At 41.8% G+C, this 14,486-nt stretch overlaps 1 protein-coding gene across 1 annotated transcript; it reads left to right on the forward strand.

Annotated features, from left to right (window-relative positions):
- Nucleotides 1-7,242: 7,242 nt before the first annotated feature.
- Nucleotides 7,243-9,379, forward strand: LOC141784646 (uncharacterized). Its single transcript, XM_074662477.1, has 3 exons — nt 7,243-7,382; nt 7,609-7,711; nt 8,597-9,379. The coding sequence occupies exons 1-3, from the start codon at nt 7,276-7,278 to the stop codon at nt 9,122-9,124; spliced, it is 738 nt and encodes a 245-aa protein (XP_074518578.1). The 5' UTR covers nt 7,243-7,275; the 3' UTR covers nt 9,125-9,379.
- The last annotated feature ends 5,107 nt before the right edge of the window (nt 9,380-14,486 follow it).

Below are 14,486 nucleotides of genomic sequence, written 5' to 3' on the forward strand. Positions count from 1 at the left end.
TGTTAGCTAAAGAGACTCTTTATCTTAGTGGGACCTCAGGAACAGGACATGGGTACTCCACAAACCCCTTCCTTCACAAATCTGTAACCCTGGGAAGCTTTCTTGATTGCAGACTGTGACTGATGTAATAAATGATAAATGTACACCATATGAATTAGGCCTAGGAACAATATTGCTCCTCCCTGCACCGCTGACTGGCACTTTAAATCTCTCATTTTCTGTGTTTGTGAAATGTTTCAGGATGGGCTCAGTCTTTGATATCCAAAATAAATTCTGTTCCAGATTGCTTTGATGCAGCTAGGCAACACTTGAATTGCACATCACAGAGATGGCCTTCAGATCTGAGCAAATACAAAAAAGGTCCAACTTCATCTCTGAGTGAAAATATGTTTTTCGCTTTAATAGCATTTGCTATTTTTGTGCTTGAGAGTAAAGCTAGATAAGTCAGATTTTTACAACTATCCACAACCACTCACACGCCTCAACAGACACTGTTCACAGAAGTTTGCTCGAGAGAAAAAAAACAACAACATATAAAGTCTGACTCTAAGTTGAAAAATTTAGGGCTGCCACTTGAAGTTCATGTTGTCACAAAGGTCATTTTTGAGTAGGCAGCTTGAGCAAATTGTTGCTTAAAGGTCAAAGTAAAGTTATAGTGCAGGTTGATAACAAAAACTGAAAGGGGAACAGCCACCACCAAGCTTGGTATAGCTATAAATCTCATAATGTCATTTAAATGTCAAAGTATGACCTGTTTGTGTTCATGTCCCCCCTCTTTACAGCTGTCCACCTTATCACTGCACAGCTCATATTACTGGTATTTAGGGTTATCTCATAAATTTTGTTGAATACCAAAGACAGTTTGAGGTTAAGATCTTTTCTCTGATGTACCTGAAAGTCGGCTTAGCTGCTCAATTTTAAAATATGTTGTAAAATTGAGCCATTGTGCCATAAAAAAGTCTTGACTCATGCAAGTCTGTGCCTGCCCAAGTCTCACATATTTCAATTTATATACAGAATACACAGGATTTAAAAGTGCATGGATCTAAATCAGTGGTTGATCCATTTTAACAAACTGTCATATCAGGTTAAGTAGATGAACAAGCAGAATAAAATGTATTCTCACTCATTCAGAAGTTTGAAAACACAAATAATTTGTATGACTTTGAAGTCGAACCTTTGGCAACCCAAGGATTTTTACCTAATCTCAGATTTATCCTGAACCATCACAGAGGTAGAGTTTAGAGTGACTCTAACAGGCAGTTACCAACTGGATCTGTTGTCAGGAGCTTATTTTAAATGGGTTCTTTGGTGTCCTCCAAATTAGCTGCTTGTTTCCACCACATCATATCCTGCTCAAAGTGAGGAGGATGAGCCAAATCAAAATAAAACAAAACAGTAAAAAGCAGTAAAGCAGTGAGAGGCACTGAAACTCCCCATGAATCTGAGATAGATGGGAGGGTTGTGTGATAATTTCCTGTGGGTCCGTCACTATCAGTCATCTCTTCATACCACACTGCTACAGAAAGTGTTCTTCATTCAATTTCTTCTGTTATAAACCTATATGAATTTTAATGTTTAATGCATTATCATTGTCAAGTTATCTTTTTCATTCATTTTTGTTATTCAGTTTTCACACAATGCTTTACCTTGTCACTTCAAATTCTTTGTTTATTTTCTTTCTGTTTGCTGCCTGAGCTTTGCCTCATCCTTTTTGTCTGCACCTGGGATTGTTTGAAGACTCGAACATTTAAAACAGTTTTTTTCTCAGTTAGGAACTTGTCACAGCTTAATGAAATAACCCTGTCTGTGCCTTTTTTATTGAAACTATTTTTCTTTTATGTTCTACCTTTAAAGATGCTCCCTTCAGATAAGGGCTGATGTATGCAGGTGATTCAAAGAAAAGTTGTCTAGCAGGTGTCTTTAAATGGCTGTGTTTGTAAAAGAGAGTGTTTCTAGATTCAATATTCATTAAACGTTCTCTGTTTGGTGACCTTTTCTATCCTGCCTCCGTGCATCCATTCTACAATTGATTCAATAAGAGAATTTAATTGGCAAAACAAACCTTTACTTGAAGATGTCTCCCCTGGGGATATTGTTTTGTGAACAGATAGAGGAGGGTGGGAGAGGCACGATATAGATGAGCAGGGAGAGGGAAAGGAAAGACAAAAGAAGCAAACTACATGTTTATCACATGCAGGGCTGTCCTAAACATTTCAATGGAAAGTGTTTAGGTATAATGCAATGCAATAACCACATTCCCAACTCTACTCTGAGGTTATATATCTCGCATATATTTGACAGTCTAAATGACATAATTGAAATTTTAACTAGTTTTGTTTCAGTTTACAGATTAAAGGTCATGATATGACCTAGGTTGGTAGGTTGTCTGCCCTGTTGGCTATGGCTGCCTTTTGCAGCAGCTCTCTCTTCTTTGTCCGTTTCTTGTAATTTTTTCGTCTCTTTTTCGTAATCATTGTATTTGGAGTGGATCATTTCTTTGTATGGCTCATTTGTTGGTCGTGGACACCAAACTTTTTGTGGCTTCAGCAATATTTTTATTACTTTTTCTCCTGTGTTTGTCTGGAGATCCTACATGTAATCATGGCTGCATTGTTTACATGTGAAATCAGCTGTTAGCAGCCTGTAGCATGTCAATGCTAACTGGTGCAAGCCTGATGTTTTCCCTCAAGGTGAGGAGAAGGAGGTGAGGACGTCGTGCTGGTTCTCAGGTGTGAGCTAAGAAGTGACGACATGGACCTGTCCTTCCATCCATCGTTATTGGGAATGTAAGATCTATCTCCAATAAGATGGACGAGCTAGCTGTGCTAACCCAGAAAAAGAGGGAACACCAGAAGGCAGAGTAGCATCATGCTATTCACAGACATGGCTAACGGAGCTAACATCAGACACCAACGCCACATTGGAAGAGCTTCACCTGCTGTGAGCAGACAGGATCCAGGAGACAGAGATGGAGCATGACTGAAGAAGCTCAGTCCTGGACCCTGTGGAGGTGGAGGCTGGCTGAACTGGACAATGATGAACAAGCTGTCGTCATCTATTTTCTCATGGACCTTTTTGTACTTTCTATACACTTTCTTACTTTTGTTTTCTTGATTGCTGCTGTGACTTCAATTTTGTTGTTACAATGACAATAAAGTTCTGTTCTATTCTAAATGTAAAATATAACACTAGCTACAACTGAAGAACCTTAAAAAATATTGGTTTCACATAGAGGAACTTCGTAGACCTCTATCTGTGTTTGACAGGCAAAACCTGCTTCATGATCACAGCTCAGCATCTGTACTGCTGCAGGGAGGACTTTATGACACGCTAACACATAAAAGAGCTGCAGCAGACAAACACAGCCTGGCTGTTTCACTCAAAGAGCATCTTTGTGCTGAAGATTTATTTGTCAAAGGTCAGTTTAGAGCTGAAGCTGCCCCCATGGATCTGACTGTGCTGGTTACTGTTTGTGCTGACATGAGACCAGCACAGAAACACGCAGCCAGAATGCTTTTTAGTTTTTTAAAACTGTTGATCCAGCAGATTGGCTCTACGCTTTGGCTTACTGAAACATTAAAAAAACTATTACTGGCTATCACAGAGGCACACAGTAAGATATGATTAATACATTCACTGTAACATATTAATCACTTGAGAAGTTTAACGTTGGTGCAAATTAAGGTTTCAGTTCTAAGTCTCTGATTTTGGCCGTTTCTATCATATCTTGTAATCCCTGAACAACAACATACATACTCTGGGCTTCAAATCTCTATAAATCAAAAATGTGCCTGTCAGTATGTAGCTCTGTCTGATTTTCATGGTAAACATTTTGAAACAGCTCTGTCTTCTTGTGTTGCTTTGTGCACATTAAAGAAAGGAGAGGGGACAGACATGGAAAAGACAGCTTATGGATTAATGCTAAAAGAAGAAACAATCATAAAACTACCATTTGAGAAGAAGAAAGGGAAAACATCAGTAATATGTCTCATCACCCTTTGTTTTTGATGGCAGGGTTAACGATATGTTCATTCATCTCCTCTGAACACGGGAATGAAGATGTTAAAGTTATTCTATAAGTTGAATTTGAATTTCACCATGGATTGTACAATACAATGAGTTTAAAATATATTGATTTAATAATCAAACTGAAACCTTATTTTGGGTAGATATTCAACAACCAAGAGCTCCATTATAAAGGCATTATGTGGTCCCTTTTAATGGGCTTTGGATCCTGGAGATTTCTACACACACAGCTGCAGCCATTTAGTCCTTAAAATGAAATAACTGAATGTAATTGTTCTTAATGTTCAAGAGTAAATTCAGGGGCAACACATTTAGTGGTGTAGTTTGGAAAACTGTAATGTCCTTGAAGAGGTAATTTGTGGAGCAGCACTGAGGACCAACATTAAAAACACATCAGACACGCACAACAAAGAGCCAAATAATCCACAGCAGCTGTTATTAGTGTTGCAACCATGTTCACTATTTTTTGTTTTGCCACACTAATTCCTTTGAGATAAATGTGACAGCACAGTGACACGAGAGGCTTGGCAATATAATTTTTTACAACATACTAGCTTTCTGGTTCTCAGCTGTGATTTATTCTCCAATGTTTGCAAACTAATTTTAATACAAAGCCGATGCTGAGGCAAAATTAATGAACTGGTCAGATCCAAGGAGTCTTGGACAATTATTTTTAGTATATTTGGCCAGAAAATGCAGAGTAACAGTTGTTCGATCTGTTGAGTCCGACAGAGTCCGACAAAGTAACACAAGATGGCAGAAACTAAGATAAAATCTGTGATGTGATGTGTCACTAACTGATACTGACTAAAAACTTAAGCCATGAGAAAATATCAATATTATTTTTAAAGTGGTTTGAATCTTCAACCATTTAATAAAATATTGCTTTAACATATCAACAGTTAGATGATTTAAACATTTTACTGCTTCAGCCTGGGGATAAAAAGTCACATAACAGCCCAACAATATCTTTTGGTTTAAATAAGAGTAGCTTTACTTTATTTTCATTTGTATTAATGACAAAAATGTAGCTATCATAGAGTGTTACAAAGAAAAAAGACAATACCAAGTATGGAGACACCAGTTAATCCAAGCTGCAACCTGTGGCCACAGGCAATATGGAAGTGTCATAATCTACGGTTCATTTAGGGTCTGCTCAAGGCTGGCTCTGGAAGTGCTACACAACAATTCAAAACATACAACTTTTGTTGAAAAAAAAAATGTGTTAAAAGCCTGGTACCAAAAATAACTTTTGTTTTAGCATCTTATTTCTCTCTGGCTCACACTGTACAGGGGCAGTTAAGAAGATACCAATCTTTTAAGCTCTACCAATAGCGGCTGGTCCATAGGGGGCGCTGGGGCTCCGCCCCACCAGTTGTGGAGAAGGGAATATTTTTTTTTTATAATTTTTTGCGTTTTTTAAAATCAATGTCAGTTTTACTTAATGGTGTGTTTGTGTGTGCCTACATGCAACCGCGTCATTTAAACAACGTTTCCACCAGCTGACAGTCATTAAACAGTGAATTTACCCTGACAGACAGTGTATCATTCTCTCATGGGGCGCTCGGCAAAGTGCCCGTCACTTGCAGCTAAATAGCCAATCCGGTTATGGTTACTAGGGGAAAATGATAAATAATTGGCCAATCAACGTCGCTAAATTCTATGCCTGAAGGGCGCTAGAAAAAGAGCCCCTACGGCTACGTAAAATACGTGACGGTTTATGAATGATAGAGCTACGTGAGGAGCCAGCGAACGTTTTTTTCGTAGTGCGACTCCCAGACTCTATACGGAGGGAAAAACATACGGCGACGAGGAAGAGAGATGATGGCGGTGACGACGGCGGTAGTTCAAGCACAGCTTCGACAAAATTCGGTGAGATCCTTATTAATGTACCCTTTTGAGAGACGGACGACGGAGGAAAAACTGCTCGTTAAGGCGCTAGGACCCGACACGCCTGAAATCCAAATTTCCCAGCAATCCAAAGAAAAAGACAAGACGTACAAACGGAGTTTTTGCCGAAGCTGGTTCAACCGTAAGACTTGGCTGACAGGTTGTGGCGCAAGCAATTCACTTTTCTGTTTCCCCTGTATCCTCTTCAAAAGCGACCGATGTGATTCAACTTGGACAAGGACTGGACTGACGGACTTAAAGCACCTCTCCGAACGGATCAAGAAGCATGAGAGATCCAAAATTCACATGGAAAACTGCGTAAAGCTGGCTGTTTTTGGAAAGATTAGCATAGCAACGCAGCTTGATGACGGGCACCGCATTGCTGTAAGAAGACACAATGAAGAGGTAGATAAAAACCGTAATATTTTATCCAAAATCATCGATTGTGTCAAATTTTGTGGTGCTTTTGAATTAGCAATGCGGGGACATGATGAAAGGGATTCCTCAGACAACGCGGGAATATTTAGAGGTTTAGTTGATCTGATGGCATCCATTGATCGGGAGCTGAAGGAGCACCTTGAAAATGCGACCGTATTTAAAGGCACCTCGAAAACGGTTCAGAACGAGCTCCTGGACTGTATGCTGGCAGTTCTGAGAGAAAAAATCTTAGATGAAGTGAAGATGGCGAAGTTTTTAGCTATCCAAGCGGATGAAACTACTGACATTTCCACACACTGTCAGCTCGTCCTGGTACTGAGATACATCGATGGGCGCAACAATATACAGGAGCGGTTCTATGAGTTCATCAAGCTACCCAACAGCTGTGCGGATTCAATAGCTGGTGCCTTATTGGAGAGGCTGCACAGCATCCTTCCCGAGGGACAAGAAAAAAAGTTGATCGCCCAGGCATATGATGGGGCAGCAGTAATGAGGGGTGCCACTGGAGGAGTGCAGAGAAAGGTACAGGACATCTATGCAAACGCTCACTACATTCACTGTTATGCCCATCAGCTAAACCTGGTAATGCAGCAGGCAACCTCCCACATCTCCCAGATCGGTCACTTTTTTAATGACATCGGGGGATTTGCTTCTTTTTTCTCAAAATCGAGCAAGAGAACTGCAGTGCTAGATGAGATGGTGGCACACAGACTTCCAAGTGCATCATCAACACGTTGGAACTTCAACAGTCGTGCAGTCAACACAGTCTATGAGCACAAGAATGATCTGGTCAAGTGTTTTCAGACCATCCGGAACAGTGAAGGCTTTGATGGCCCTACAAAGAGAGAGGCTGGAGGCTATGTGAGATTGCTGGAGGATGAAGCTTTCTGTTTTTTCCTAACCTTGTTCCATAAGATCATGCCACATGTAGACATGCTGTATAATCAGCTCCAGAAGAGGAACATCGATGCTGTCTACATCGCAGGAATCACCCAGACATTCTTGAACAGCATACAGGCTATCAGGTACGTTAAATGCATTATTATGACATTTAACCTAGCCTAATTGTTGATTATCTGCCTAAATTTTATGTAGCCTAAGATACTTATATGTCATTTTATTCTAATAATCAATGTATCTGTTAAGTTTAGATGAAATAAAATTGCCAGTAATTATAACAAGCTTGGGTTTGGTTAATACATCCCTAACCAGTTTTCACAACTGACTCATGAAACTTTTGTTTTGGATCAGGGAGGCTGTTCTTCATCAGGAGTACAGGGGACCTGTTCAGGAGCCACCCACAAAGAAACGGAAAGCACTGGGAGAAGACACACAGCAACATTTGGCACTGGAGGTAAGCACTTTCTTACACACACACACACACACACACACACAAACAGAGACATCAAATAATCAAATAAATAATATAAAATCAAATGAAGATACTCACCACTCAAGTTACTGATTAGGTTCATCTTGTCTTCATAAAACAAACATAAGTGTTTTAGTGTTCTTTTTAAAGACAAAAAGGTATGGTTACCTTGACATGTTTTGACTTACTCTGTCGTCTTCTTCAGAAGCTGTCATCCTGACAGCTGTGGCGTGTCTTTTTATCAGCTGTTTCCGGTAGTGGCTGGTAGGACAGATTGATCACGTGATCTGTCCCGCCAGCTACGTCCCCCGTTGCCTGGCGGCCTCTGGAGAAGTATGTCCCAGATGTGCGAGAGCTGGAAGGCTCCTTCATCCCTGTTGATGGTGTACGAGTCAATAGAGATCAGGAAACGGGGAAAGGACACCATCAACAGGGGTGAAGGAGCCTTCCAGCTCTCGCAAACATGGGATTCACTTCTCCAGAGGCCGTCAGGCAACGGGGGACGTAGCTGGCGGGACAGATCACGTGATCAATCTGTCCCACCAGCTACTACCAGAAACAGCTGATAAAAAGACACGCCACAGCTGTCAGGATGTCAGCTTCTGAAGCAGATGACAGAGTACGTCGAAACATGTCAAGGTAACCATACCTTTTTGTCTTTAAAAAGAACACTAAAACACTTGTGCTCACCACTCGATATAGTAGTCCAGATTCAGTTGTTTATTGCCATATGATATATATGAATGATTACAGTTAACAATTTTGGTTTATCACCCAATATAGGCTAGCTATCCAGAACAATGATTGTAGTGAGACATGTGAAGACCTAATTTTTTCTCTTCTTTAAATTTGTATGTTTTTGCATAGGTATGCGACACCATCATGAGCCATGCCAAGCAGAGGTTTTCTTTCACCAAGCACCTCATCAGTGCCACTCTCTTGGAAGGAGACTTGTTCCAACAACACAGCAGAAAGTTCCCAGATTCAGCACTGGAAACCACGGTGGAAGCCTATCCCTCATTGGACAAGGCCAGACTTAAAACAGAACTGTCCTTGATCTACGAGAATGAGGAGTTCCGGAGTTGCAAAGGTGCTCTGGCTCTCTATCAGGTTTTGATGGAAAACAACCTTGGAGAAACATTTACTGAAACTGTAAGTCTTCTCAATATCATTATCACTACACCAATGACAACATCAGAGTCTGAGAGGTGCTTCTCTACCTTAAAGAGGATAAAAACGTTTCTTAGAAACACTATGCTACAAGATCGGCTAAATGCTCTAGCTATGCTCTCCATTGAGAAGAAAATGACAAAAGAAATTCCTGATTTCAACAGCAAAGTCATTGAAAAATTTGCCTCTCAAAAAGAAAGGCGAGCAAAATTCTTGTACAAATAACTCCTGGAATGAGAGAGGGACAAACAGAGAAACAGAAAGAAAAAACACTGAGAAACAGAGACAGACTAAGGAGCAGACACACTGAGGAACAGACACACTGAGAACTAGAGACACTGAGGAACAGAGACACTGAGGAACAGAGACACTGAGAAACAGAGACACTGAGAACCAGAGACACTGAGGAACAGAGACACTGAGAAACAGAGACACTGAGGAACAGAGACACTGAGGAACAGAGACACTGTGTAACAAACAAACTGAGAAACAGAGACACTGAGGAACAGAGACACTGAGGAACAGAGACACTGAGGAACAGAGACACTGAGGAACAGAGACACTGTGTAACAAACAAACTGAGAAACAGAGACACTGAGGAACAGAGACACTGAGGAACAGAGACACTGAGGAACAGAGACACTGAGGAACAGACACTGAGTAACAGAGACACTGAGGAACAGAGACACTGAGAAACAGAGACACTGTAATAGAGACACTGAGGAACAGAGACACTGTAACAGAGACACTGAGGAACAGAGACACTGAGATACAGAGACACTGTGTAACAAAGACACTGTGTAACAAAGACACTGAGGAACAGAGACACTGAGGAACAGAGACACTGAGAAACAGAGACACTGAGAACCAGAGACACTGAGTAACAGAGACACTGAGGAACAGAGACACTGAGGAACAGAGACACTGAGGAACAGAGACACTGTGTAACAAACAAACTGAGAAACAGAGACACTGAGGAACAGAGACACTGAGGAACAGACACTGAGTAACAGAGACACTGAGGAACAGAGACACTGAGGAACAGAGACACTGAGGAACAGAGACACTGTGTAACAAAGACACTGAGGGACAGAGACACTGAGGAACAGAGACACTGTGTAACAGAGACACTGTGTAACAGAGACACTGAGGAACAGAGACACTGAGGAACAGAGACACTGAGGAACAGAGACACTGAGGGACAGAGACACTGAGGAACAGAGACACTGAGTAACAGACACACTGAGGAACAGAGACACTGAGGAACAGAGACACTGAGGAACAGAGACACTGTGTAACAGAGACACTGAGGAACAGAGACACTGAGGGACAGAGACACTGTGTAACAAAGACACTGAGGGACAGAGACACTGAGGAACAGAGACACTGTGTAACAAAGACACTGAGGAACAGAGACACTGTAACAGAGACACTGTGTAACAAAGACACTTAGGGACAGAGACACTGTGTAACAGAGACACTGAGGAACAGAGACACTGAGGGACAGAGACACTGTGTAACAAAGACACTGAGGAACAGAGACAGACTAAAGAGCAGACACACTGAGGAACAGAGACACTGAGTTACAGATACACACTGAGGAGCAGACACACTAAGGAGCAGACACACTGAGGAGCAGACACACTAAGGAGCAGACACACTCAGGAGCAGACACACTCAGGAGCAGACACACTAAGGAGCAGACACACTAAGGAGCAGACACACTAAGGAGCAGACACACTAAGGAGCAGACACACTAAGGAGCAGACACACTATGGAGCAGACACACTCAGGAGCAGACACACTCAGGAGCAGACACACTAAGGAGCAGACACACTAAGGAGCAGACACACTATGGAGCAGACACACTCAGGAGCAGACACACTCAGGAGCAGACACACTAAGGAGCAGACACACTAAGGAGCAGACACACTAAGGAGCAGACACACTAAGGAGCAGACACACTAAGGAGCAGACACACTAAGGAGCAGACACACTAAGGAGCAGACACACTATGGAGCAGACATTTATTTTTTTGTAGTCATTATTTAGTTTCAGAGACTGCTTTGTGTTACTCTTTGGCTTTCAATTATTATGTGATTATAATTTTTGATGCTCCCATGGCACTGTTGCTGTTCTTTTCAATTAAATGTTGCATGTTTTGCTTGATTAGTTAGGGTATAAGAAAACCATTTGTTCATGTTTAACTTCTGAATTTTCTTCTCAATTCTTTGTATGTCACAATTGAATAGGAAATGTTCTTGTTATTCTCTCATCATAAAACTCAAACCTCCCTTATCACTCACTCACTCGTTTACTGTAGATTTGTGTAGATTCAGCTCAAATAAAACCCATGTTGCGAATTTGTCCCATGAATGTATTGTACAGTATTTTATTTTGTAAAGACTAATACACCTGTAAGTTGTTCCTTTTTCTGTGTAACTCAAAGCTATGAAAATAAATTATTTTGGAACTGCCGTCATTTTGTGACTGTTCATTTGAATACTTATGCCTGATAAGTCAGAAAAAATCTGTTGGCACATCAGCCCCACCAAAAAAAAATCTCACCAGCCGCCACTGAGCTCTACCTATCAGAGTCACAACTCACCTGATGGACAGATGGGCACCCTGTAACTCTTGGTGAAGAGGCTCCGCCACTAATTCCTCAGTAAGTTCACATGTGATTCAACTAAGCACACACCTTGATCATAAAGTTAGAGCAGGGGATCTAGTCTTTTCTGCGTACATGCAGAAAAAAGACTCAAACTTGTGGGCGCTATAAGTCAGTTGCATTGAAGGGCAACTTTCCTTCCTCTCAGGGGCAGCTGGACTCTGTAAACAACTTCTCAGCCTCTCAAAAACCCTGCATGGTCCTTTTCAGGCACTGTCACTGTGTCCTTTTTTGATAAGCAAAGCTGTGTCTGTTTCAAATTAGTTTCAGTTCACCCAAAGAGGAAACAACATTGTAATGACAGTGGCTGAGATAGATACAGCTGTGTGCTGTGTAATGTTCTGGGCCACTGTTCGTAGAGCCCCATTTCCGCAAGAGGTTCAATTCAGTTTTTCTTGCCATGTCATGCATTTCATGGTATTTCCACTGACTAATCCTGGGACAGATCCCCAAATAGCCAAACTATAGCATCCCACTTTTTAGGACCCTTCCGTTGGGGTGCCAGACAAACCAGTCTGACCTGAGAAGGTGGAGCTACAACACTGCAGACCATTGACTGGTGGAAAGAATCGTCACGGCGGTATTTCTCCTTGGAGCACACAGTCTTCTCTGAAACAAAGCTTCAGTGGGCTTTGTAATAAAAAGCCATATGACAATCATGATGAAAATGAAGTGCTGGGTGTCTTCCATTGCTGCTCCTTGTTTTAGTGTCACATTTTTCTTTTTCGTTGGATTTATTTGCAAGGTACATTGTGTTGTGCTGCTATGGCGTCACACTATTAAGTAACTAATGGGGCTATTGGCATCCTGAATACAAGCCACCTACCAAGGGGGGCATGGTTGGCTTGTGAAACACAAACAGGATCAGGATTTACCAATCCAGCCAGTACCAAACTGTACTGATCCAAACCGGACTGCCAGGTGGCAACAGGGCTTAAGTTTACCATCCAGTGTCCTTTAAAAAGGTGTTCATATTGTGGTAAAGAGTTAACCTAGACAACAGAAGAAAAGACCTGGCTACATTAACCTAAGCAATTGAAATAACTCTGAGTGAAGTAGTAACTATTGATCCCCTCATCTGAAACTGCAATTTTCAAACACTGTGGTGCAGGCAAGGAAGGGCTGTCCTTCACATGATGAATCCTTATTTGGGTCTTTTCTGATCAGTGCCAGGCTTCACTGTGCCTTGAAACTGTCTTTTTTATCCTAAACTGTTGGTGCTAGACTTGGATTATATGCTCTGCTGCAACAACACAGTCTGTACTGTCATCTGTTAAGTAAGTGTCATGTACTGTCTTGTCTGCTATCACTCCATTTGTCGCCAAAAGATGAAAACTCTGTTACATTTCTTCTGAAGTAAGATCAATCCATCTCTCCTCTGTGTGAGCCCGTAAAGACGCTCTCACCTATCACAGGACATGGGCCATGGCTCATGGAGCTTCAATCCTTACATACCGACAACAAATCTGTTTTAGGCCAGCAGGACTTAATAGTCGATAATATCAAAGGACGTTGGTGAGCAGGAGGAAGACCAGCTGTCTGGGTCTTAACACCATTTAGAAATGTATCTCTACTTTCTCATGCGAAAGGAAAAGTTTAGTCTTAAAGTCTTACACGTGTACTCTTCTGTCCAATTCCTGATTTTTGGCCAGTGGCAATGACAAGGTCCCTTTTTCAAGCATCACAGCAAGTATCAACAGACCTTATATAGACAATATGAACAAAAAATCAATATCATCAATAGTAAATCTCCCTCTTGGCTCTCAGTGGTCGAGGAGCACTTCCTCTGCTCATTTGAGTAAACTTTAAGTGAACTTTGTAAACTCAGTTTGTACCGGATTTTGGGCATCCAACTAACCCAACACCCCAGACTCACCTGACTTTCCAGACTCACCCAACACGCCCTACGCACCTGACACAGGTGACAGACCCAACTCACGCATCCAATGGAGCCAACACGACAAACCATAGAGCACACCTCAAACACAAGACTCTCCTGACACACCCAACAAACATGACACAACCATCCAACACTCCTGATGCACCCAACAGAACCCAACAGAACCCATCTGGACCCAACTGGACTGACACACCTGAAGCACCCGACGCACAAGTCTCACCCAACTCTCTGGACTCTGCTGACAAACCTTATGCACCCTACTTTATCCTGCAACAAAGTCACTAGACATACCTGACTCATCAGACCCACCTGACACAGGTGCACCCTACACACTCAAGACACCCGGCACACAGTCAACCAACTCACCAAACACACCTAATGCGCCCGACCCATCAGAGGCACTTGACACACATAGCTCACCCAAAGCACCAAACTCTTCTGACATGCCAGACACACCCGAGTCACCTGACCCACCTGGCACACACAACAAACCCAATGCCCCCCCCCCCCCCCCCACACACACACACACACACACAGTTTACCTGTAACATTTATCAATGTGAAGAAAATTAGCGTAATGAACCAACAGCTCATTGGAAATTTTCAGCATTTGGTGAGGTAGTTAAAAAAACGTGCAGAAACAAACCTGGTCTCATCCCAATCTGCTTTTTAGGTTAAATATAAGCATGATTTACATGTTTAATATATTATAACAAACTGTGTTTTGTTTTGTTTTATTTTTTTTGCAGTCGATGTTATTGAGCTGGGACTTGTAGAGTAATCATGTTTTTTAGTGTAGAGAATTAGTGCATCTGAAAATTGGCCCCTATGGTTTGTCTGCATTCCTGCATGTGTGTATCGGCAGCATGGTGCCATGCACTCCCACTGGCCATCTGTGCCTGCTGTTCTCTTACTGTCAGCTATGCAGGTAGAGCAGGCTCTCAGATTTTGCCGACCAAACATGATTCACTGGGTGATGCCTGTACACAGGGACAAACATGATCTCAAACACAGGT

This window comes from Halichoeres trimaculatus, unplaced genomic scaffold, assembly GCF_033239565.1.
Source record: "Halichoeres trimaculatus isolate MK-OKI-2021-1 unplaced genomic scaffold, fHalTri1.1 fHalTri1_scaffold_2, whole genome shotgun sequence".
Classification (NCBI taxonomy): domain Eukaryota; kingdom Metazoa; phylum Chordata; class Actinopteri; order Labriformes; family Labridae; genus Halichoeres; species Halichoeres trimaculatus.